The 26,681-nt window shown below is 45.3% G+C and overlaps 1 protein-coding gene and 1 long non-coding RNA gene across 8 annotated transcripts in view; one reads left to right on the top strand and one right to left on the bottom strand.

The window, feature by feature from the left end:
• The window catches only part of inpp4b (inositol polyphosphate-4-phosphatase type II B), a 1,043,608-nt gene that overhangs the window by 282,469 nt on the left and 734,458 nt on the right, over positions 1 to 26,681 (bottom strand). For all 7 annotated transcript variants that reach the window (XM_038792440.1, XM_038792442.1, XM_038792441.1 and 4 more), the window contains one exon: positions 7,787 to 7,898. In XM_038792440.1, the coding sequence (XP_038648368.1) occupies positions 7,787 to 7,898 (112 nt within the window). The remainder of the gene's footprint in view (positions 1 to 7,786; positions 7,899 to 26,681) is intronic.
• Positions 604 to 26,681, top strand: LOC119963390. Its single transcript, XR_005460090.1, has 2 exons — positions 604 to 787; positions 25,792 to 26,681. It is a non-coding gene; the product is annotated as an uncharacterized LOC119963390 (long non-coding RNA).

The raw sequence follows: 26,681 nt of genomic DNA, 5'->3' as shown, positions 1-26,681 counted from the left end.
CAATATTAGAAGCAGATCTTGGAGAAAAGTTCAAGACAAATGAAGTGAATAGCAATGTTTAATCACAATGATAAAACATTGTGTAGGTGTGTTGGAAATCCTGTGATGGAAGAAGTGCGTTGAAAAGGTGTGTTTAGAGAATATTACCAGAAGTGTTAACTGACAGGAAGTGTGTACATATTAAAGAATTTTCATGTTGAGGTAATTTCATCTCTGCAGCATTGCTCTGTTATTGTAAACGGACAATATTGTCTCCGAGGTCATGGACGTTTAAATGACAAAATAAGCAAAACGGTATGTTTTCATGCTGAAAACTGTGCCATTCCACTGAAACTTTTGAATTGTACTTATTAAGACTATGTCATTATTTGAATCTTTTTCTATGTATGAAAAAGGGGATGTCTGGGTTTTTGAAATGTAATGCTGCACGAACTAACCGGCTTGCCGTGACTTCCATGAGGCCTCTGCCACTGGAGGCAGGCATCTTAAAATCAGTTCAATAAAAGCCTCTCACAGAAACAATCTAAAGAAGTACAGCTGCTCTTATATTTGCAACATGGTGTCAGAGAGAGCACAGAAAATAGATGTTTGAACCCTGGAAAAGGATACAAGAGGACACTAATAACTCAGAAACACAAAGTTTCAAAATCTGGAAAAAACTGCTGAATAGAACAAAGAAAAACAGACAAAGGCTGCAAGGTGACAAGAGACAAAAGCAAATCACACACAGGCTGCAACTGAAATCGCTGACTGAAGAGTAAACAGAAACACAGACAAAGGGCTGCAAGTGAGTAAAAATAGCTGCCGTAAATTTTCCAATCCAATTTTCAGTAAGGTTGGATGATGATTTGTGGCAAACCTGCCAGTTTTTCCACTTACAATGGTAAAACTATGTATGGGATTGCAACAGATGTCATCAATAATCCTAAAGCTCCACTTTCATGGGAGTGTCCCTTTAAGAAACGTTTTTGTCTTATCACATGGCTTCAGTGATGTCATTGTGGGTGGCGCTGGGCTGTGGCTCTGAGTTTTTACTTTCGTTTTGAGTTTGGAGCTGGTTTGTGGCTTTGCAGGTTTTACTTTTGCTTGAGTTTTGGACTGGTTTTGAACTGCACAGGTTGAAAGAAGTGTTCCTCTATCTTTATTTTAAAAACTGTTTCCAGACTACTTGATAACTTAAAAGAGATAATTGCTTTCTGGAAGGAATCTGTTGAGGAAAAAATACCAGCACTTCGAGTTTTCGCCAAAGATCCTTTATTTTAACACGAAGTTCGTGGGGGGATTTAGAGTGACCAAAGTCCTTCTAATTGTTCCCCACTGTACAGAGGCAAGGCAGTACTTTATATTGTTCAATAAGCAATATTTAGAAAAATGAGGCATTCCATTGATAAGCCCAGAGACAGAAAAGCGAACAGCCTTAAACAACAGGCATTGAATTCATAGTCTGCGAGCAATAACAATTGTCTGCTGTCAGCAACAATGTGCAGCTGTGCACTTGTTTACATGGACTGACCTTCTGCTATTACATGCAAAACTTCTTGACTGAAATAAGGCTAATATATATCCATCATGCTTTGCCAAGTGCCTATTGCCATGAAATATAGTCAAGCAGACGGTTAGAAAGAATACAGGGTATTAAGGCAACTAATCTGCCAAGTAAAGTCCCTTCTACAGAATCCAAACCTGCTGTTTGAGAAGGGGAACAGAGTATCACTGACAAGTTTTATAACAGTAAGAGTGCTGTGTGCTGGGCCACATCTTTGAAAAGGGTTTTCTGGTTTTACTTGGATTTTGTTACTGAATAGGAACAGTTAAAAGGGGAATTCATTAAAGGTTTCACAGATTACTGTAACTGTGTGTGGTACTTATGTTTGTAGTTGATAATAATTCTTAATGTGTGAATTTATAAAAATGTCAACTAAATTTGTAGAATAAAACTTGGGCGGGATTCTCCCATCCCGCGGCAGAGTGTCATCGCCGTCATAAACGCTGTCGCGTGAACGGGCCGCTGCCAGGAGTAATTCTGTCCCCGACAGGGGGCCAGCACGGCGCTGGAGCAGTTTGTGCCGCTCCAGCTGCCGATCCCAGTGTGAACTGTGCGCCGCGGGATCCGCGCATGCGCAGTGGCGCCGGCGGCAATGCGGACATGCGCAGTGGCACCGGCGCCAACGCGCGCATGCGCGGTGACCTCCTTCAACACGCCGGCCCCGACGCAACATGCCGCAGGGCTACAGGGGCCGGCGCATAGTAAAGGAGGCCCCCAGCAACAGAGGTCGGCCCGCCGATCGGGGTATTGGCGGGACTCAGTTTTTTTTTGACGGCCGTTCAGCCCTTCTGGGCCGGAGAATCACAGAGGGACCGCGTAGTGTGGCCCGCGACCGTGCCGTGCCAACGCCATAATCCCGGTCGTGGGGATTCTCTGGCCCAGCCCAGGGCTGGGAGAATCCCGCCCCTTGTTTTTTGATTAAAATCACGTCGGAACTCTGTTGAATAACACCTGAAAGGCCGGCTCTTGTGCACATCGTAACCAAATTCAACTAACAGTTATCAGTCGGGTGAACTCAATAATATACTTTGGAGTTTTCTAAACCGTGGCCCATAACACCAAACTGTTAACACTGCTGGGGAGAAACTGCTGCAAAATGTATATCACCCTAAATATAACATAAAAGCAAAGAAAAAAGATGATAGAGACTTTAAAAGCCTTGAAGGTCCATTTTGATCATGGAATAAATGTTACATATGAATCATATGTATTCAACACTTGGGTTCAGGGTGAAAATTAGACCATCAAATAACGTGTTGTGGCAGGAACACAGCTAGCAGAATCATGTGAATTTGGGCAGCTAAAAGATGATCTAATTAAAGATAGATTGGTCCTCAGTGCGAGAGGCCCCTTGGTTAGAGCAAGTTTACCGAAAGGTGAAAAGCAGAAGCTGAAGAAAGTGACAGACATATGCTGAAGTGCAGAAGTTTTGAAACAGCAGCTAGAGCATATGTATGGCAGAGCAGACCAGGAGATGGGTTGTGCTGAGAGACAAGCTGAATGTGTGGAGAAATCACAGACAAAGGGCTGAATGGAAATACTGCAGAAGACAGCATACACGTGAGAAGAACAATTGCCGAGCATGGGGAAAAGGGCTGAATCATTTTGCACACAAGTGTTCAACGAGAAAAAAGAAAAAAGCCAATTAAAATGGTCACTGGAGAGATATCAGCCGATGGGTCTGATGAATAACTATACCAGACAAGTTGGCTCAACCAAAAAAATAGGCAACAATGGTGTATGTCTGTTACTATGAGGACCACAGAGGGAAACTATCAAGTAAACAAGAGGTGTCAGATAGACATGGTGCGCCATGCAACATAATGACCTTCACGATCTGTGTGAAGTGGCTCAACATGGAGATCCAAAAATGAAGCCATTGAAAGGAAGATTAAGGCTATAAGATTGCTCAAGACTCAAACCAAGAGGGCAGATTAGTCTGACTGCCCAAAGCAATGGTAAGAAAAAAGATCTCGAGTTCCAGATCATAGATGGAATGCAATGGCCACTCATTTCAGCTGGAACAAGACAAAATCTTGGGCTGGTAATCCTGAATGTGCCAACAGAGAAAGGGCAACAAAGTCCCAGAGAAAGAGCAGAAAAAGACCCCATACAAAGGGAAACAAAAGACCCCCAGAGAGAAGGCGGCAAGATTCAAGTAAACCATAGAATGGCTGCTGGCCACAAATGAGATGCATTTGCCCATGATAAATGTTCTGCAGGGAAATGTTCACATCAGAGCTGAACAGGAATAGTTGAAGGGCAAGACTCCACCTGAGTCTATTGGCATGGTTTAACGTAATGGGAACAAAGTCCATCACAATCGTATTTAGCCGCATGCTTCCCGGCACTCGCAGCGTTGAGAAACACCCCACTATTCAACCCTCCCCTGGTTAGATTGGGGCCTAAGCGGGGAACATATGACCGAGGCCACACATAGCCCTATTTTCTGCACAAAGGAGCTCCATTCATCGCCAACACAACCCCCAAACCCCAACTCACTATGAGGGAGTCCCCAGGTCCCTTCAAATCCCCCCGCAACACCCGCACAGGGTACCACAGCCTGATTGCCACTGTGGAAACTGCCAGCTTGGCACCTGAGCAATGCTAATATGGTACCCTGGCAGTTACCCTGCCAGCTGGAAGTGCCATCTGGGCACCTTGACAGTGCCATACTGGCACGCAGGTGGCACTGCCAGGAAGCCAGGCTGGCAATGCCAGGATGGCAGTGCCAGGGGTGGCACCCTGCCTAGAGGGCAAGCACCTTGGGGCCACCGATGCCCTGGGAGACCTCCACGAGTGCTGTTCCATCTGGTCCCCGTTTGTGGAGATCAGTACTGAACTGCGCTCACCCGAGGTCTCCGAGATGAAGGGGATAGATCCCAATGCCACGGGTGCCTTGAGAAACTGCATATTAAAGTAAGACTAGCTGTCTTATTCTAAGAAGTAGATTTGCCAAAAGGTGATCCCACCGACATTGGGTGGGAGTCACATCGCAACGTCTTGCGAGATTGTGTTAGATCTCCCAAGGCATTGTGAGCCAGGAAGATCCTGGGACCAATGTCTCCTTGCCTCTATTGGTCACATTGCACCGTGGCGCACTGCTCTCAGGCGCAACGTGGCCGTATGATCGCGACTTATACGTTTGAAAATGCCTGATAAACTAAAGCATTGGAATCAAGCTATACAAGGCCTGACCATAAAACTTTCAGGGACAGCACAAAGGTACCAAGAGAAAAGAATTTCACAGTTGGCAACTCAAAGTGGCAGTTGGAAAAAAAAACAGATTCACAGGCACAACCGCACTTTTATGTTCTCAACTAACAAAGCTGCTCCTTAATAGCAAAAAGGCAGTTGTTGGGAAGAGATCTTACCATCTTACTAATTTCAGAACTATCATCAATCGCAGAGGTCCATGAGTCCCCAACAACCGAAATGGAAGATCAACAGTCATTAAGGCAACAAGGGCCATGGAAACGACACTCGTTAATCCACCTAACCCGCACTACTTTGGACTGTGGGAGGAAACCGGAGCACCCGAAAGAAACCCACGCAGACATGGGAGAAAGTGCAAACTCCCCAGTCACCTGAGGGTAATTGAACCTGGGTTTCTGCTGCTGTGAGGCAACAGTGATAACCACTGTGCTGCCCACGTCCAGGCTGTGAGTGTAATGCATGTGATGGGACTGACTAGCAGCCAAAACAATTGGTCAAAGCATGACAACAGCGGGTATATAATGATCAATTGGGGCAACTTACGGTTCCGCGGGATCGTGCATGCACATGTGTCTTTTGTTTGCTGGGGAAAGGTGTATGTTTGTATGTCTTTTTACTTTGGAAAAGGGCATGTTTCTGTTTTAGAAATGCTGTACGTCAGGTGACTGCCATGGGGATTCTGCCACTGGGGACAGATATCTTAAGATTAGTTTAATCGGGTTTGGTGAGGGATTCATTAGTTGGTTGAGGCTGCTGTATAGTGCCCCGGTAGCGAGTGTGGTGATGAATGGGAGGAGGTCGGAGGACTTTTGGTTGTCCCGGGGGACGAGGCAGGGTTGCTCCTTGTCTCCCCTGCTCTTCACATTAGCAATTGAGCCCTTGGCCATGGCGCTGAGGGATTCGAAGAACTGGAGGGGGATTGTGCGGGGGGGAGCACCGATTGTTGCTGTACGCCGATAATTTGCTGCTGTCCGTTGCGGATCCGGCGGGGGGGGGATGCCAGAGGTGCTGAAGATACTTGGGGCGTTTGGGGATTTTTCGGGCTATAAGCTCAACGTGGGGAAGAGTGAGCTGTTTGTGCTGTACCTGGGGGACCAGGAGAGGGAGATAGGAGAGCTCCCGTTGAAGAGGGCAGTGAGGACCTTTAGATATCTTGGGGTCCAGATAGCTAGGAGCTGGGGGCCCCTGCATAGGCTAAATTTTTCGAGGTTGGCGGAGCAGATGGAGGAGGAGTTTAAGAGGTGGGACGCGTTGCCACTCTCATTGGCGGGGAGGGTCCAGTCAGTTAAGATGACGGTGCTCCCGAGGTTCTTGTTTCTCTTTCAGTGTCTCCCCATATTGATCCCAAAGGCTTTTTTTTTTAGGAGGGTTAACAGGAGTATTCTGGGGTTTGTGTGGGCGCGCAAGACCCCAAGGGTGAGGAGGGTATTCCTGGAACGAGGCAGGGAAGTAGGCGGGTTGGTGTTGCCCAAATTGTGTGGATACTACTGGGCTGCAAATGTGGCAATGATCCGTAGGTGAGTGATGGAGGGGGAGGGTGCTGCATGGAAGAGATTAGAGGTGGCGTCCTGTGTGGGAACGACTTTGGAGGCGCTGGTGACGGCCCCGCTCCCACTCCCCCCGGCAAGGTATTCTACGAGTCCAGTAGTGGTGGTTTCCCTCAAAATCTGGGGACAGTGGAGATGGCACAGGGGGGAGGTGAAGGCCTCAGTTTGGACCCCGATATGGGGCAATCACTGATTTGCACCAGGGAGAATGAATGGTGGGTTTTGAGTTGGCATAGGGCAGGCATCAGGCGGATGGGGGACCTTTTCCTCGACGGGAAGTTTGCGACTTTAGAGGAGTTCGTGGGGAAGTGGGGTCTCCCCCCTGGGAACAATTCTAGATATATGCAAATCAGGGCGTTTGTTAAGCGGCAGGTGGCGGAGTTTCCGCTACTGCCGCCTAGGAGGGTACTGGATAGGGTGCTCTCGGGGACGTGGGTCGGTGAGGGTAGGATCTCGGCAATTTATCAGGTGATGCAGGAGGAGGAGGCCTTTGTGGAAGAACTGAAAGCGAAGTGGGAGGTGGAGCTAGGGGAGGAGATCGACGAGGGGACATGGGCGGACGCACTGGGGAGGGTGAATTCCTCCTCTTCTTGCGCACGGCTCAGCTTGATTCAGCTGCAAGTGCTGCATAGGGCGCACATGACTGGGGCCAGGATGAGCCAGTTCTTTGGGGGAGAGGATAGATGCGGGAGGTGCTCGGGGGGCCCGGCGAACCATACCCACATGTTCTGGGCGTGTCCGGCGTTGGAGGGGTTCTGGAAGGGGGTGGCGGGGACCTTGTTCAGGGTGGTCGGTTCCAGAGTGGAACCGGGCTGGGGGCTCGCGATCTTTGGGGTAGCATCAGAGCCGGGAGTGCAGGAGGCGAGAGAGGCCGGCATTCTGGCCTTTGCGTCTCTAGTAGCCCGGCGTAGGATTCTTTTGCAGTGGAGGAACGCGAAGGTCTGGGTTAATGACATGGCCATGTTCATCAGACTGGAGAAGGTCAAGTTTGCCCTGAGGGCAAAGGGTTCTTCCGGCGGTGGCAGCCCTTTCTCGATTTTCTGGCAGAGCATTAGAGGTTGGTCAACTTCAGCAGCAACCCGGGGGTGGGGTGGGGTGGGGGGGTGGGGGGGGGGGGTTAGGGGTTAGGGTTAGGGTTGTTGTTCTTGCGACTGTTTGTTACTTTTTTGCTTTTTGTATTGTTATTAATTTATTGCTTTGTATTGGGGGGGGGGGGGTTCTCTGTTTATTTTTGTATTTTGTTTATTTTATTGTTGGGAGAAAATTTGTTGTTGAAAACTTTGAATAAAAATTATTTTTTAAAAAAAGATTAGTTTAATCAAAGAATCTCACAGAAACACACTAAAGAAGTACAGTTGTGCTTATACTTGCAACAGTCATGAATAACATAGTCAATGAACTACTAAATTCTAAGATGGCTTTAAATAAACAACACAAATAGAAATGTATAGTTACACAGCGTGTTGCTTTCTTTTACCTTTTCCCTCGACACTTCACCAGGTGTATGGTCAGTTTCTTCATTTTCGTTCTCTCCCATTTTAAGGTTGCTGACCACTATGGTCCCCACTTTGCTTGAACCATCTAGAGGGCTGAAACATAAATGATGACTCAAGGTGAAAGGAATTCTCAACAGCATTTGACTGGTAACTGCATGTTCTCAAATTGACATATCACATTAGGTTTTTAAAATGTTATCCTTGCCAAAGTATTGCTTGCACTCAAACATAAATGTGTTTTGGCAGAAGGACTTGTGTACGTTTTATTTTAAGATGCTCTTGATGCATCCTATTTATAAATGGACAACATGTCAATCATATTGCCAAGTACTGAACGATAGCATCAGTGTGAACACAAAAAGAATTAAAAATCCAAACAAAATAGTAAAATGTGAGGCATACAGTGAGAGAATTGCTATTTCAGCACAGTCAATCCAACCCTACAAGTCACAGAAGCATTTCTGTGAGAATGTGACCTGCACAAATTTCAACTGCAAATACAGTCAGGGTGCTTCGTCGGTATTGTATTAGAATTAAATATCAGTGCAGATGTTAAATCATGCAAAGTGCCGAGATTTCTACATTCTTTATCTATATCAGTTCAAGGATCATATTTTCTACGTAAGCATAGGCTTATCCCAGCTTCAGCAGTAGCACAGTAAACAACAAATTGTGACAGAACTCCAAAAGATCAGAGATCCAAGCAGGCGGTAATCTTCTCTGGCTTCTGTTGGGCAGAACAGCATACCTACTGTATACAGGACAACTATGTGGATGTTTTACTCCTTGACCTGTGAGGACCAACTACAAACAACTGGGACAGAAACCAGGTTGTGAACTGTGCAGGAAGACTTTTGAGCGTTATGTGCAGGGACATTATAAATCCATTGATGAAGACTTTTTCCATTCTGTATTTCAAGCCAACCTTAAACTCGTCAGGATCATACAAGGACACCTCAAGTTTTGCTTAGCTGGACTCAAACAATAAGCTTCAGGGACCATCCACTAAACGGGCACATATGGAGCAGCAAAGAGAAATTTGTGTGCAACTGTCCGAATTTCCAGAGGCATTGTGCACCTTACATTGAAGCATTTGTGCTTATGATCACCTTCATTGAAAGAGTGGCTGCCCTCATGGAGAGTCGGACACAGCGAACTAAGAAGTGCATGAGGGCCCACAACAATGGCCTGCACACTTTGACAGTGACTTTGTAAAGCATTGATCAAAGAAAACACCTTTATGGGAGAATGCCACACTAACACGCAGCCAAGTTCTGTCCTGCTCTTGGTGAGCAGGGAAATGTAGGAGGGCCCTGAGACAGAAGAGACAGGCAGGGATGATGGGAATGGGGGCTCTTCTCAAGGTGGCCCATGGTCATGGCTCTAGCTTTAAGCCCCTCGGACAGAACCCCACATGGTGTTCCCATAACCAAGACTGCCCCTGGAAAGATGCATGAGAGAGCAGTTTTTGGCAAGGCGCCCCATGACGTCAAAACCTCAAAGGCAATAGTTTCCGCAGTGACAAAATGCAGCTCTCTGATCCCTTTGTGGAACTTTGTCAAGGGGGCAGTCTTCAGTGATGTGTTGTTAATTGGGGTGCATCACAGCTGCAGTCAGTGTTCCCTGTAAGGCCCCACTTGTGCCAATTTGCTGCACAAAGACCTCATCCAGTGCCGAAACAGTTGGTGAGTGGCCAATGTGGGCATGAAATGTTAAAGCCGGGTGTGTGGGCTATGGGATCTGTGATGAGGAAGTGTTTTTTTAATGGTGATGTGTTGGTCCCATTCCTGCTGCCATACGGCCTCTGCTGTTCTGTCTTTGCATTGTGATGTTAGCCAGACAGGCTGGCATGATGGGAGGCAAGCAGCAGGTGGATTGGTAAGATCCTTGTGTAGCAAGAGGCTTGGGTTGATGTTAACCATCTCCAGGAGCTTCCCTGTTGCAATCTCCCTCCTTATGTGAGGGCGTGGATGGTTCTCAGGATTGGGAGCCAGGGGAGTTGAGTTGATCAGAGGGTACCTGAGATAATGCACATTGTTGTGTTGAGCTGGGTATCTACGAGACTGGAGTGGGATGGATTCTATCATACTGACACACAGTACCAAGCACTCAACTAGACGATAGCAAAGGAGTCTAAACGTTGAGGTACTTAAGGTTCAGGCATCTGCACCTCACGAAGACTCAGCTAGTTTGCTGAGAAGGTTGTTTCGCGTTTTGATCTTTACTGCTATTTGTTTAGATTTTCTTTTCTTGTCAGTGTTCGACCAAGAGTAACACCGAGATAAACGGGATGCCGTTAATGACTCAATCTCTTGCCATTCAAGGAGATGTTGAGTTCCCTCTTGGCGCTGACATTGTGGAAGTGGAATAACTTGAGACTGTTTTGTTGATGCTGAGCTGAAGACATCATGGCTTGCAATAGTTGACCAGCTTTGCAACATTTTTGTTTTGTGTTGTCTCTAGTTTAGAAAAACTCCAAGCCTCAGAGGCAGCAGGTATCGTCAGCATCGATGAACTTCCGAGATAGAGTTAGAGGCAGATCATTGATATAAAAATTGAAAAGGGTTGGGGCTAGAACAGATCCTAAGGGAAGCCCCCAGGACTATTTCAGCCAGGTGCTTGCCCCTTCATCTATTTGCACCCTCAGCTGTCTATCTGTCAGAGTGATAGTTTGATGTGGTCAGTAATCCAAGGGGGAACTCTTGAAATTTTGACAGGGAACTAATGTGCCAGAACATGTTGAATGTTGCAGGAGATCCGGAAAGACAGCTCCCGTTTTGAGTTTATTTTCAAAGCTATTTTCAACGAAGATGGTTTGGACAAGGACCTGGTCACATGTGCTTTGCCCTCGCTGAAAGCTAGCTTGTTCAGCTTTCAAGATTTTCTCCATCCCTGGATCTATCTGCTGAAAGATGAAAATGCTCCAGGACCTTGCAGCACAGAGAACAGAGATATTGGGCGGTAGCTTAAAGATAGGTTTGGGTCTTTGTCTGGTTTTGGGAGGTTAATGACATTGGAATTGCGCAAGGGTTTAGGCAGTCTTCCTTCACAGATAATCCTTGTGAGGAATTGAACCAACCGGCAGCGGACACATGGGCCAAGGTGTTTGAAGAACTCAGGAAGAACGTCGTCATAGCCGGCAGTAGTGTTAGGCTTTTTTGTAGCACCGTGTCCAAATCCACTGCAGTCAGGGTGTGATCTGAAACTGCAATGCCTTCAAAAGGCTCTCCACTCAGTATTTATTTGTTTTTTGACTTCTTTCTCCAGGGACATCTTTCCCATATGGAGGAAAGGAGTCGCTATTTTGTTGGCATTTACAGATTGTTGGCTTGGTGTTAGTGATTGCTGGGCTGCTCTAAGATGGCGTGAGGTCCTCCAGAATTTCTGTCTGCAACAGGTAAAATTCAAGTTTCTGCTGCTCTGTACCCTTCTAGCTTGGTGGGCAGAGTCCCAGGACTCCATCAAATAATCAGTTACTGCTGCGCCATTGTTTTCCCATCGTGACCTCCTTTTAGATAAATGATTGGACAAAGGCCGGCGATTGGCAATGATATTTACTTCTGGTACCAAGCAGGTCAGGCAAACTAATGAGCTGGAGGAATTGGCATTCTGCAGAGAGGCAGGAATCGTCCAGTGTTGAGGTGGACTTAATGATGGACAAACCCAAAGAGGGAATACAACTGTGATTTCAGGAGAATTGTCTAAAAAATATAACAAGAAGGAGGAGGAAATGTTGAACGTAGAAATAGAGTTTGGTGCAACTACAACAAAAGAAACGTGGCAGTTGTTTTAAAACATGCAAAGCATGAGTAGGGAGAGATCATTATCAAATGTTGTTCGAAGCGAATGATGGATTCACCTTGGAAGAAACTCAATCGGATAAACTGATTGGTTTACAAAAGCAAAGCAACAGACTAAAGAATGATTGTGATTCTTTTCGACAAGAGAAAGTTATTCTGACAGGAAAAAAAACTGCAGTAGCTTGCGGAAAACCTCTGATGTGTTCAGTAACAGAATGTTAAACTGGCACAAAATGTAAGACAACTGGAAATTTATTGCGAAGGGTTAGAAATCAAGGAGCAATATTTGCGTGAGACAAATGGACTAAGAGTAAAACTTGTGCATACTGAGAATGAGAATCAGAAACCAAGAACAGCTTAATCATGGATACAAACGAATCAGCTCTCAATTGAGTGGGAGATATGGAAGGCAACAGTTGGGAAATAAAATGGAATTGGAATAAATTCAGTAACAGGTTGAAGACTGTGATCGCTGCACAGAACTCTTTTAACAAAGATGTGCCATTAAAAAATGCCACTTCATCTTAGGATACTTCAGGTAGATATTAAGATAGAGGGGGTGGAGCTGGAACTGGTTCAGACCAAACTGCAACTGGTGGAAGCTGAGTGCAAAATACCGGCGGAGGAGAATAAACTGCTCAGGTTCAATCAGAAGATAGTTAATGCAGAAGACGAAAGGAAGAGATTGGACAATGAAGCCACCCAGTTGAACAAAGTTGTGCCAGAAAGAAAATGAAAATGAAATGAAAATCGCTTATTGTCACGAGTAGGCTTCGATGAAGTTACTGTGAAAAGCCCCTAGTCGCCACATTCCGGCGCCTGTCCGGGGAGGCTGGTACGGGAATCGAACCGTGCTGCTGGCCTGCTTGGTCTGCTTTATAAGCCAGCGATTTAGCCTTGTGAGCTAAACCAGAACTAGACAAAGCAGCAATTCAGGCAAAGAAAATTCCACAACAAGATTGCTGAAAAGGTTGCAGTAACAGAAAAGCGCAAGAACTAATATAACAATGGTCAATGGAAAAGATGGCAAATAGAAATGTGAGAAAGTGAAGGAACTTTATCACATGACCCAAGCACCAGAAAGGGAGTACCGTGACCATTCCATCACAAGGAACAGACCGAGTTTGTGAGCGAGCTGTCAAGACATAAGACTGCATTGTATAGTGATGATGGTACCTGCATGCACTATAGAGTAGGGCGAGTAACAGAGAAAATCAATGAAGGATTTGAGAGTGACACCATCTGCGGAGAAAAATATGTAGTCCATGGTCAGTGCAGAGTGTAGAACAGGACCCGGAGAGCAGCAAGTCTATATGGAAGAAGACTGTATTTGGAACTGTGCACAGTTAAGCTTACTAGTAGAAGTGTTATGTTTAATGCAAGCTTCAAGATATTAGAACATAGAACATAGAACAGTACAGCACAGAACAGGCCCTTCGGCCCTCGATGTTGTGCCGAGCAATGATCACCCTACTCAACCCCACGTATCCACCCTATACCCGTAACCCAACAACCCCTCCCCCACCTTAACCTTACTTTTTAAAAATAAATTTAGTGTACCCAATCATTTTTCCAATTAAGGGGCAATTTAGAGTGGCCAATCCACCTAGCTTGCACATTTTTGGGCTGTGGGGGCGAAACCCACACAAACAAAGGGAGAATGTGCAAACTCCACACGGACAGTGACCCAGAGCCGGGATTGAACCTGGGACCTCAGCGCCGTGAGGCCGCAGTGCTAACCCACTGCGCCACCGTGCTGCCCTCTGATATCATCAGTGAACAATCACTGCATCGATTTACAAATGTCTGACCGGTGTGTATAATGTTTTAGAATGTGGGCTTCAGTAAATCAATTTTGAAGATTGTATAAAGAAAATGTAACGGGGGAGGAATGTAATGATTATGGTGACTGTCTCTTTAAGACAGTGCAGTCGAAGAGGGTCACCTGGCTTAAGAGACCAATGGGAACCGAGAGTGAATGATCACCCCAGAGGGTGGAGTCCTCTCATGGGCAAAATACATCCAGCAGCCATGTAGCAAACATCTAAGGACTTGGAACTGTGCTCCACAACAGCTTAGTGCTGAAAAACCTTCTGTTCAAAGTTACTCTTGATGAATAAATACCTTCTTGTTCCTAACAAAGTCTGAAGCCTCTTGACAACACCAGAAGTATGCCACATAACATCACAATTATCAAACAAAATGTAACATGAGCCGCATAAATAAAATATTAGGAGAGGTGATCAAAAGTTTAGGCAAAACATTTAAGTTTTAAAAAGCACCTTGAAGGAGAGAGAGGTATAGGGGCACAGAGATTTAGGGAGGGATTTCCAGAGCTAGGGTTGAACCAATGATAGGGCAATGAAAAACAGAGTTAGTAACCACGATTATGCAAACTACAGACTTGACCAGCTAATTAAATTGACAGACATTTGCAGTGAGAATCCAGAATGTTATCTGATCAAAGGCTGTACAGCAGGAATTGATAACAGATCCAGGGTTCACAGCATTCTAAGAAATATTTTCAAACGTCTCTCCTCCATTAAAATTTCTAATTAATGCCATATGGTGATCTTGTGCAGTGCTTTAATTATTCTCTTAATCATGTGGACCAAAAGGAAATTCACAGGAACATTTGCTGTACCAGTATTACACGAACAACAGAACCAAAAAAGGGAATCAAAGAAAGAAAATTGGAAGGTTGGCTCTTGTATTGCGCTGCAAAGAAGCCAGAAAGAAAGAAGAGAAAAAAGGCGCCTCAGAAATGTTACAAACTCGTTGTGAATAGATTAAAAATAATGAGATATTCTGTAAACTAATGCTAATAAAATCTGATCATTCATAACATTAATAATACAGAAAAATCACACAAGTTCAGCACAAAATGCTTTGGTTGTACTTTCAAATTTGACAGCTGGTAAGCTGGCTGAAGTACTTCAAACAAGAACAACTTTAGATGGGTTTACATGGAATGTACAGCATAGAAACATGCCATTCAACTCAACCAGTTCATGCTCCATTTGAGCTTCTGCATGGATCTCCCGAAACATACACTGCAATGAACCGGAAATAAACGTGGTAGAAATGCACAACAGGTCAATCAGTAACTGAAAAATAAATGGTGGAATGTTTCCTTCATTGAACTCAAATGTTCACCTGTCAGACTTGGCATTTATTTCGGATTCCCATATGAACATTTCTTCATCCTAATTAAAGCTAATTTTTGTTTCAAAGCAAACAAATTAAATTTAAATTACAGAAAATATCATCTTGGCTTCCAGGTAACACTTTCTCCTGAAGCAGAAGGCTCTAGGTCATATATGTCAAACCCAAGGCCCGCGGTGGAATTATCTTTGGCCCGCGAGATAATATCTAATTACTATTAAAGCTGGCCCCAGCAATTGAAGCGCCTATGGCGTATGATATGGCTGATGCCGAGTTTATTCAGGTATCAGGTTTTCAGGGTTTTAAGTGCTTATTCGGTTTCCTGGTTTATTTCCTGAATATCATTAATGAATAAATTTTTTTTCTATTAGAGCTGGTCCGCCGGTATATTGCCCCACCACTAATACTACAAATCCCACAATACATTGCCAGTGCGTTGCTCGCGCTTGCTCCACTTTCTCATCAGCATCCTTATAGCGCTAGTCATCTGTGGTCAACTTTTAGCTAGTCCTCACCCCAAAAATGGCTAAACGAAAGGTGGACTTAGAAAACAGGGGTTTTCAAGGCAGATGGGAGGCAGAGTATATGTTCGTGGATATAAAGGGCAAACCTGTTTGTCTTGTGTGCGGAGACGGTGTGGCTGTAATCAAAGAATATAACGTAAGACGACACTATGAAACGAAACACCACGACAAGTACAAGCATCTGGACAAGAAACAGAAGCTCCAGAAGCTAGAAGAGTTGAAAAGAAGTCTGGCGTCACAGCAGGCTATGGTCACAAAGGCCAAATCACAAAGTGAGGCTGCTGTAAAGGCTAGTTTTATTGTGGCAGCAAAGATCGCTAAATCAGCTCGGCCCTTTACCGAGGGAGAATTTGTTAAAAACTGCATGATTAAAGTTTGCGACGTCGTGTGTCCAGATAAAAGGCAAGCCTTTTCAAGTGTGAGCCTGAGCAGAAACACCGTTGCCGACCGTGTACGTGAGCTTGCCACCAATCTACAACAACAGTTGGTGGGAAAGGGAAGTGATTTCATCGCATATTCCCTTGCTGTGGATGAGAGCAAGGACACTTCTGATACTGCCCAATTGTCAATTTTCATCCGTGGAGTGGACTCAAGTCTGTGTGTAACAGAGGAACTTTTGGGATTAAGATCAATGCATGGCACAACTACTGGAAAAGATCTCTTTGAAGAGGTATCCAGTTGTGTAAATATAATGAGGCTGCCTTGGAATAAACTTGTGGGACTGACGACAGATGGAGCGCCCGCGATGTGCAGTCAAAAGAGTGGATTGGTGGTTAGAATCCGGGAGAAGATGCGGGAGGAAAACGGCGCAGGTGAGCTGACAGCTTATCACTGCATCATACACCAAGAATCGTTGTGTGGCAAAGCCTTGAAAATGGAACATATAATGAGCATCATAACACGAGCAGTTAACTTCATAAGAGCCAAAGGTTTAAATCACCGCGAGTTCAAGTCGTTTCTGGAGGAGTTAGGTTCAGAATATAATGATTTGCCTTATCACACAGAGGTGCAATGGCTAAGTCAAGGAAAAGTGCTGAAAAGATGTTTCGAGTTGCGTGGGGAGATCTGTCAGTTCATGGAAAGCAAAGGGAAAGACACAACAGAGCTCCGGGATAAAAAGTTGCTTTGTGAAGTGGCGTTTCTGTGTGACATCACGAGCCATCTCAACGTGCTCAACCTACAGCTTCAGGGGCGGGGCCATGTGATCACAGACATGTACGCTGCAGTGAGGGCTTTTAAAACTAAGCTGCGCCTGTGGGAGACACAGATGCAGCAAGAAAACTTGAGCCATTTTCCGTGCTGCCAAATTATGAAAGAGCAGGTCTCTACCGCAGTGTTCCCACGTGCACAGTTTGCTGAAAAACTTAGCATACTTGGTGCCGACTTCACACGGCGATTTGCCGACTTTGAAGCCCAAAAAAACAGGTTTGAACTGCTCAGTAATCCATTTGCAGCTGACGTGGAAAGCGCACCAACCAATATACAAATGGAGCTGATTGAACTCCAATGTGGTGACACACTCAAGGCAAAGTATGACTCGGTGGGTGCTGCACAGTTTCTACGTTTCATCCCCAACACAATGCTTCAGCTGCGTAACCCAGCTGCTCAAATGCTCTCTATGTTTGGCAGCACATACCTGTGTGAACAACTGTTCTCTTTGATGAAGATAAACAAAACATCACACAGGAGTCGTCTTTCTGATGAACACCTTCACTCAATCCCCTGGACTTGGACACATACTGGAGGCAGAAATTGCAGTGTAGTCATAATAACTGGAGGCCTTGGGCGCGATTCTCCGCTCCCACGCCGGGTGGGAGAATCGCGGGAGGGCCGCTCTGGCACCCCCCCGCGATTCTCCCACCCCCCCCGCCCCCAAAATGGCATGTCGCGTTTTGGGACACGCCGCTCGGAGAATCGCGGTACGCCGTTTTCACGGCAACCGGCGATTCTCCGACCCGGATGGGCCGAGCGGCCTGCCGTTCCCGACTGGTTCACGCGGGCGGCAACCACACCTGGTCGCTGCCGGCGTGAACATGGCACCAATACCTGGTTTGTGGCTTGTGGGGGGCGGAGAGGGGAGTGAGCGTCACGACCGTGCTCGGGAGGGGACTGGCCCACGATTGGTGCCCACCGATCGTCGGGCCGGCGTCTCAAAGGGACGCACTCTTTCCCCTCCGCTGCCCCGCAAGATCAAGCCGCCACGTCTTGCGGGGCAGTGGAGGGGAAGACGGCAACTGCGCATGCACGAGTTGGCTCCGGCCAACCTGCGCATGCGCAGCTGACGTCATTAGGCGTGCCGGCCACGTCATTCTTGGCGCGCCGGGCCGTGACGCCAGCGACAAGGCCCAGCGGCCGAGATTTACGGCACGGCCCTCCTACCCCCCGGGGGGGGTGAGAATAGGGGGCCAGGAGCGGCCTCCGACGCCGTCGTGAACCTCTCCGGGTTTCACGACGGCGTCGGGCCTTGGGGAGAATTCCGCCCATTGTTCTTGGGAAGAAATAAGAACCTGGGTCTCCCCATGTCTGGTAGACATTAAAGATCCAGTGGGTGTGGTATTATCATAACTATCAGCATTACAAATGTTGATGTAGTGTAGCCATCTAAGATGGCTACCTGCAAAGGACCATGGGAATTATGGCTAACCCAGGACTCAGACAGATACAGAGCCTATGTATATTTGAAACACAGGTAACCAGACCTGATCGAAACCCCCGCTCGTTTGCATTTCAATGGCCCATTTTCCCAGGACAACAGAACTCCAATCAAGCAACCGGTACAGCCACAGACTGATCGGCACCACTCCCTTTACTCAGAAAGCTACCAAGGCACCTGCCCCTTTATTGGCCGAAATCGAAGACAGTGATCAGAGCCCTGTCGAACTATTGGGTCCAAGGTTAAGGACCGCCCCAAAGAGCGCAAAATCCCAGGGGGATAAAAGAAAGCACAACCATGTGTTCTGTCTCTTTTGGATCCGGCCTGTGCCAAACGAATTGTAGCAGGAACAGCCAGCCAAGTTCAAGACCAACGATCGCTACCTGACTGATGAGCTCAGCAGAGAAAGAGCCACTTTCTTCGAACCAACCAAGTGAAATCCAGATAAAGGCCTTATCCATTTGCACAGTGCCGGTTGCCCTGAAGTTAAGAATAGGTTATTGTAGCTGGTAGGTGTAGTTTAACTCATAGTAGATATTGTGTTTGCACGTCAAGATAACTCTTGTGTATGTAAATAACCATCTTTTGAACTAACTAACTGGTTTTGTGGTCATTTGATCGATATAAGGGAAGGCTTGTGGTTCACCAACAACAACATTAATATTAGCAACTGTATTGGCGACACTGTTGGGACCGAAATGGTCAACAGTAGTACCATGAATAGCCACTAGAGGGAACTGCAGATACAACTAAAAAGGCAGTGATGCTAGACCTTAGGGGAGGCGTGTATACAGGAGACAGCTAGGGAAGGTTATGAGAGCAGTTGGTGTGAGAAGGTTAGATTATAGTTATACCAGTGAGTGAGGTTAGCAGTAGGTGAGTGTAGTTAGATGTTATTGATCAGTTCTGCATTCTAAAAGGACTAAGTGTCGAAACCCAGTTTAGTAATGTAAATAAAATCATAGCTCTGTTTAAGTAAAAGCTATACTGTAGTCTTTGTGGAACATTACGCAATCCATCCTAAATAAGTAACACAAAGAACACCACAGTGGGACATTTTTGAATAAGGGTATGGAGTCTGCCCAGTGTCTCACCCAACATTTATCCCTCAAGCAACTCCACCAAAACAGATCAATGAATAATTAATCTCATTGCTATTTGAGGGACCATGTGGTGCACAAACGTATTACTGCATTTACCTGAAAAATAACATTGACTGCACTTCACAAAGTAATTAATTATGTTCACTTGGATATTTCATTTTATATCAACAGATTACAAGTACAAAATTAAATAAGAAGGTTTTGCTTATTTTCATTTTCTAAAATGATTGCTCATGAAAGTAGAAACTCACAATAAAAGGCAAAACGCATATTACAACAGTCACTGCAAGCAGATTATAAAGACAGGATACAATGGGAATTCAGGTTAGAGAGACAGATGTTAGGACAGACGTGTCCTGATTGTAAAGAGGATAGGGAGGTGAGGATATGAGCGACTTTAAAATTAGTCTGAGATACAGGACCAGCAGTGATTTATCCACAAGACCAGTATGGAGGACACATAGAAGCGGTACCTGCATACCAGCCTCCAGGCCCCCTTAAAGCAAGGAGCGCCCTGAAGTGAATGTAAGGCAACACCTGCTAGAAAATCCTCCCCCCCCCCTCGAGATTGAACATAGAACATAGCACGTACAGCACAGTACAGGCCCTTCGGCCCACGATGTGCCGACCATTTATCCTAATCGAAGATCAACCTAACCTACACCCCTTCAATTTACTGCTGTCCATGTGCCTGTCTAAGAGTCGCTTAAATGTCCCTAATGACTCTGACTCCACCACCTCCCCTGGCAGTGCATTCCACACACCCACCACTTTCTGTGTAAGGAACCAACTTCTGACACCTCCCCTACACCTTCTTCCAATCACCTTAAAATTATGTCCCCTCATGACAGCCATTTCCGCCCTGGGGAAAAGTCTCTGGCTATCCACTCTATCCATGACTCTCATCACCTTGTACACCTCTATCAAGCCATCTCTCTTCCTTCTTCGCTCCAGTGAGAAGAGCCCTAGCTCCCTCAACCTTTCTTCATAAATCATGCCCTCCAGTCCAGGCAGCATCCTGGTAAATCTCTTCTGCACCCTCTCCAAAGCATCCACATCCTTCTTATAATGAGGCGACCAGAACTGGACACATTGAGTGACTGAACACTATCCCCAGCTCGAGTTGAACTTAGCTGTGACTCGCAGGTCTTCTCGATTGCACCCTGAGCAGTGAAGAACCCGGAGAACCATGGCTGCCTGAGCGCTCACCTCCAATGTCCCCCTCGGAGATGAGGCCACCAGATTCACACTTTTGTGGACCTGTTGTAAATGACTTCACGCCAGTGCTCACTGAATATTCCATGAGGGGGGGGGGGGGAGGAGGTCTGGAGAGAGTGCTCGCTAATGACATGCCAATGTATGAAAATGAGGTTCTCCGGCTCGTGTGGCGCGATTCGCACTATTCCTCCGGAGAGCGGGGTGAAAACACCAAAACACAAACACGCTGGAGAATAGCGTGCTTTTTGATTCTCTCCATATTTTGAGCCCGCGCCGAGAGCGGACTCAGAATTGCCCCCATGAAGTTCAAAAATTCCACTCACACCGGAACCAGAGGGGACAAGCAGTTGTCCAGCCGACAGTGTACGTGAAACGCAGTAATCTGCAGAAAGATCAATCGCACATTCTTGGCAGCCTAACACCAGAACTACATGCTCGTTAAGCCTGTGTGTCCATGGGAATAATGATTCCAACGTTTATATTACTTAGGGTAGTTCAGTTGCTCTTCCTCACTGCTCCTTTCTCCCCTTCTGTCAACGTTTATGTTGTTTCTCTCTTTCCCTTTGTATCCCTTCTCTCAGGCTATTTCTCCTGTGTTGCAGTGTTAATCCATGCCAGATCATGCACCTCTCACTGAGCAATCTATTTCCTTCATGCCTGTGACCTCAGATTCACTGCCGAATGGTGCAATCATTTTCATTTCAAACAAACTATGTTCCATTCATGGCTTTATGAGCAAAAAAAGTCATTCTGCGAATAATACAATTTCTCAATTTTGTATTCACTCTACCTGGTTTGCTCTCATTAGTGACTGGAAGAAAATATGCCCAAAATCATATTAAAACTCCCATGTATTGGAAATCATTCCAATCCTGTAAAATGTCTGAAGAATCCCAACACAGGAATCTGCAAAACACGCAGAAGCTGTTCACATTCACAGTTTCTGCCTCTGCTTGCAATCCCCCGAGAAGCTGTAACCTGTAACAAGATGGACAGTTTTATTTTCAAGTCCCTGCCTATAACATCAGCAATTCCTGATTTTCTTTTACATCTGGAGTCTGAGGGTGGGTTCAGCCGATTTTTTGCGAGCTCTGGTGCTACTCGTTTTTTAATATTCTTTTTGTAATCCTGATGCACAACTCATAATTATTTGACCCTGATGTGTATGATCTGTGTTATATTCCTGGAGGATTCTGGCTGAATTTTGGCGATGGGAAGCTGAAGTAAGTCAAGAAAATCATTGTTTGATTGAGGTGGTCGCAGGCAGCCAGAGTGAGTCCCAGTTTGTAGTGGGGCTTCGAGGGTGAGCGGGCCTGCACTTTGGCAATGATGCTGTTGGTGTTGAGATGATGGCTGCCATTGTGAATTAAGTTGTGGGTGATGGTTCAGCTCCTTGGCGCAGGTTATTGCTGCTCACATTGATGAACTGCGAGATAACCATAAAGAGAATGGATGCAGCGGAGAAAAGAATCCTGTCAGTCGATAGGACAGTCTCCTCAGTGGGGGTTCTCCTTCAGTCCTTGAAAATCCTGCTAAATGGTACGTAGAATTTCCTGGTTAATTCAGGAGATGGGGGCTGGAGAGGAATTATCCATGTGTCCCATCTCCTTAGGGGAGCTCGGGATGAATTGCCGGCTGAATTTGAAAACTGCCCGTCATGTTTCCACAATCCCAATTTGAAGATTGGGCGTTTCGAGTTTGATGGAGCACATTGTATCTTATCTTCAAGGCCCGGGGTCAGTCGACTGGTTCCGACCACTGGTCTTATGTCGCCTTGACCTCGATGTTCATCAAGTAGGGCTGGAATCAGCTGAATATGATGGGTCCTCAGCACTTGCACCTCTGGAGTTGCTGGAATAGGGGGAAATGTGTACTGGTGCATGCTTGGGCATGATCGGTAAATCTTTGGGTATCTAATATATAATATATCTAATATCTAATCTTTCCTGAGACACCCAGTGGATGAGTGTCTTGACATGGGCTTTCCTAGGTGGAAAATGGTTTAAGTTTTCCGGTGTTGACGGGGCATGAACATTGCCTCTGATTTGGCTGGAGAGGAGGGAGGTCTGTTGTGTAGTGAGTCTTGGCATAGCACAAGCATCCTTAGTTTCCATGCTTCGGTATACGAGAGTGTACACTGCCAAACCATGTCTTGCACCAATGCTGGCATCCTCTTGCCCCCCCCCCCCCCCCCCCCCCCCCATCTCCTGGGACATCCTTCCATTGTGTGGAGATATTGGGATGCTGAGTTAGGTTTCAGTTTTGTTCTACCCCATAAAAGCGTTCTCATGAATTGTACAGCTTTCTTTTTTTTTTGCCTCAGAGAGGAGGTCGTGCACGATAGGGCCATATACCCATGGCTGTATCCTGGCATCCTGAGATCCACTACTCTTTTTGGTATCCTTTTATCCTTTCATCTTCTGTATGAAAGAAGACGCCAATTAAAATGATTATTATGTTTGACAATCTAAACCAATTGTTTGAATATTTGTTTGTCTTCTCTGTGTATATATATATATACATACACAGATTATATAATACCAACTGCGTTGGTGTTCGACTGTCTTTTTCTGTATTCATGTATGTGAAAGCATTTATCGTGCTCTGTACCAGTTTTGAGGGTTTGTTGCGTTTTTTGGGCAAATGGAAAAACTTTAAAAATGTATGTAAAAGGAAATCTAGAGTCTAGACCATAATCTTGAGAATAAAAACCTTAAATTCACTTTGCTTTGCTGAACTTCATACTGCATGCAAGCAATTGCATTTTAAAATTTCTCCAATCCTGTTTTGGCCTTTTTCATGATGTGACAAAAATTTGCTGTGACTTTGTACTTCAAAAATAATCTGCTTCCTGGTCTTTAAAACAAACGTGTTTCTAAATGACATCTATTTTCTCCATTTCTGTAGAGACTTGAAGATATGACATGGAATAAAGCATGCCTTGGGCAAGTCCAAAAGCATGAGTGATCTAGTATGCTTTTAAAGCTTTTGAGATGGCAATTCAGCAAAGCAAATCATATGGGAATAAGTCACACAACTTTGGGTTAACAACAATCATTTTAGCGCATGATTTAAGAGTACTAATTTGCTGCAATGATTTCATGTATGATTACATCATGTGGTGGGGTACTGACCCATACAGACAAGTCCTGGTTCAAACGTTAGTCTGTTAGTTTGTTGATCCGAGGTGGCAGTTGCGATATCCCAGTTGTGAAATTTCGACACAAATTCCCACTTCTGATCTTTATCCAAGGATTTTCCCTCCTGCAAGTGCCTGTGGGTGGACCTCACGTAAATAATGTATTGGATTGGATTTTGATACCCAACATGACAGATGTTAGGTATCAAACCTATCAACACATGGAGCGGGATTTTGTGTTTCAAGCAGGAAGATAGAGTTGGGAAACGTTCTGACTCGGTAGACCTGTTTCCTTACCTGCCATATTTTCGTTCTGGGGAGGCATGGGCTGGATGGAGTCAGGTTTGCTGCTTCTGGACAGAGGCGGCAACAGATGCAGATGGATGCAAAGGCTAGCAGGGTGGAATACCCATCTCAATTTACTGGCCCAGTTATAATGATGCATGCCAGAACCTCAAGGACTCCCCCCCCACCCACCCACATGTGCTCTTTGTCCCAGGCATGCACCCTCATACCCCCTCCATGCCCTTTATGTCCCTCCATGTTCCCTCAGACTCCACACACTCATTCCATGTCTCTTTATACCTCCCAGCCATCCCTCCATGTGTCCCCTGTATCCTCCATAGCCATTCACCTGGCATCCACGATTGATAGACCTCAGGATGTCTTTGAAATGGACGTTAAAAAATAAATAAACCTCTTCCAATCCAATAGAGATGTCAAGACCATAAGACATAGGAGCAGAATTAAGCCACTCAGCCCATCGAGTCTGCTCCGCCATTCAATAATGGCTGATATATTTCTCATCCCCATTCTCCTGCATTCTCCCCATAACCCCTTATCCCCTTATTAATCAAGAACCTGTCTTTCTCTATCCGAAAGATACTCAGTGATTTGGCTTCCACAGCCTTCTGCGGCAAAGAGTTCCACAGATTCACCACCCTCTGGCTGAAGAAATTCCTCCTCATCTCTGTTTTAAAGGATTGTCCCTTTAGTCTGAGATTATTTCCTCTGGTTCTAGTTTTTTCTACACATGGAAACATCTTCTCCAAGTCAACACTATCCAGGCCTTGCAGTATCCTGTAAGTTTCAATAAGATCCCCCCTCATCCTTCTAAATTCCAACGAGTACAGACCCAACCATTCTTCATACGACAAGCTCTTCAATCCAGGGATCATTCTTGTGAACCTCTTCTGGGCCATTTTCAAAGCCAGCACATCCTTCCTTAGATAAGGGGCCCAAAACTGCTCACAATACTCCAAATGGGGTCAACAGGGAACATCCTATTGAGTCTCTTCTGCACCCTCTCTAGTGCAATCACTTCCTTCCTAATAAAGTGGAGATGCCGGTGTTGGACTGGGGTCTTACAACACCAGGTTAAAGTGATGACTCTCACCCAATGAAGGAACTCATGATTCCAAATAAACCTGTTGGATTTTAACCTGGTGTAAGACTTCTTACTGTATCCTTCCTATAGCGTGGTGACAAGAATTGCACACGGTGCTCCAGCTGTGGTCTAACGGCACTTTATACAGCTTCATCATAACCTCCCTGCTAATATTAACCCTTCATGTATCAATTTCCACCATGCTACACAGCCCGAGTGATTCACTTCTGAGCAAACCTTGAAATGACCAGTCAAGTTCTGTACCTCAATTAACTCAAATCCTTTTGAAATTATTGTTCAATAATGAAGAAATATTTGAGCATGGAATGATTGAACATCGACACTAAATGAAAGGACATTAAAATATTTTACATTATTTATCTTTTTAAAAAATAACAATAAAAGGAAATGAGATCAATGTTAAAGCTATTTAGAACAAAGGATGCAATTACAAAATAGATCAGTGAGCTATTGCTTAATTTAGAAGACAGAAGTTAAACATGTTATTTGCTAATGAGTTACTGAGTATTCATTAAAATCTTAATTAAAATTAATAGTGCGACTAAAAGACGATAAAAGAGGAATTACTCCAGAAATATAGCAAGCGAACAGTGTGGTAAAGGTGATGAGGAATGATAGTTTGAAGAGCTATTATAAGTCTGTTGCACATTATGAAATCCAGCTTAGCATAGCTAAAGCATTTCAATTCTTGCATGCTGATTCTGCTGAATCCTAACATCCGTTTGGAACACAATCAGCACTTTTACAGTTCTGAAGAAGAGAGTCATATTCAACTGGAAACATTGGGCAGGGTTTATTGGCTGTTCATGCCGGTGGGAAATTCCGGTCCCAGACCGGCGCACGTGTTTCCCCGTGACGAGGGGTGCTCCCGTTGACGATGGTGGAAACCGTGGATCCGGCTGATGGGCCGCCTCCTCTGCCGAAGAATACGCAGCAGGGTAAAACCCGCCCGTTAACTCTATTTCTCTTTCCACAGATACTGCCAGACCTGCTGAACTTTTCCAGCGCCTAGTTTTCATTTCAATACTTTTACATTTGGTACTTCTGGATCCATGATTCTGCAAGTGGTAAAAGGGGGCTACGAGAAATGTAAACATTTTTGAGAGGTACATGAACGTCTGTTGTCCTCTGATCTGGAAAGTCAGGAGTGTGATGGAAAACGCTGGACTTGCCTGAGTGAGTGCAGCTCTAAACAACACTCAAGAAGCTTTACACCATCCAGGCAATGCAGCCCACACAACTGTCATCCCATCCACCACCCTAATCGTTCACTCCCTCTACCACAAAGTCAAAATGGCTTCAGCGTATACCATCTACAAGACACATAGCAGCAACTCGCCAACGCTGCTTTGAGAGCACTTTCCAAACCTGCAACCTCTACCATCTAGAAGAACAAGGGCAACATGGAAACAATATGGGAACACCACCACCTGCCAGTTCCCCTCCAAGCTACAAATAATCCTGTCTTGGAAATTAGTAGCTGTTCCTTCATTGGTCATTTGATTAAAATCCTGGAATTCCCTCCTCAAAAGCACAATTTTTCTGTTTTATTCATCCTATTTATATTTCAGCTGAATATGGTTAGACAAAATATTTGGCTGTGAATGGTATGTGAATTATATTGTTAATATACACTGCTGAAGGGCATTGTTTAAAGAGGGATGATTTCTGGAGTGCACTGTCACCACAGAAGTGTTAGTTATGTATCCTTTAAATTTTCTGATTATGTCGCAATAATGCCAAAGTGCCACTTTTAAAAGGAGTGGACCTTTATTGAGTGATTCAGTATAAATTGTATACAAAGGGATGGCAAGTAGGACGCAGACATATGTAATGCTGCACCCTGTAAATAAACCTATTAAGAAA

The sequence above is a fragment of the Scyliorhinus canicula genome, chromosome 3 (assembly GCF_902713615.1).
Source record: "Scyliorhinus canicula chromosome 3, sScyCan1.1, whole genome shotgun sequence".
NCBI lineage: Eukaryota > Metazoa > Chordata > Chondrichthyes > Carcharhiniformes > Scyliorhinidae > Scyliorhinus > Scyliorhinus canicula.
The sequence above is the reverse complement of the archived record's forward strand: the minus strand, read 5'-3'. Positions and strand labels throughout refer to the sequence as shown.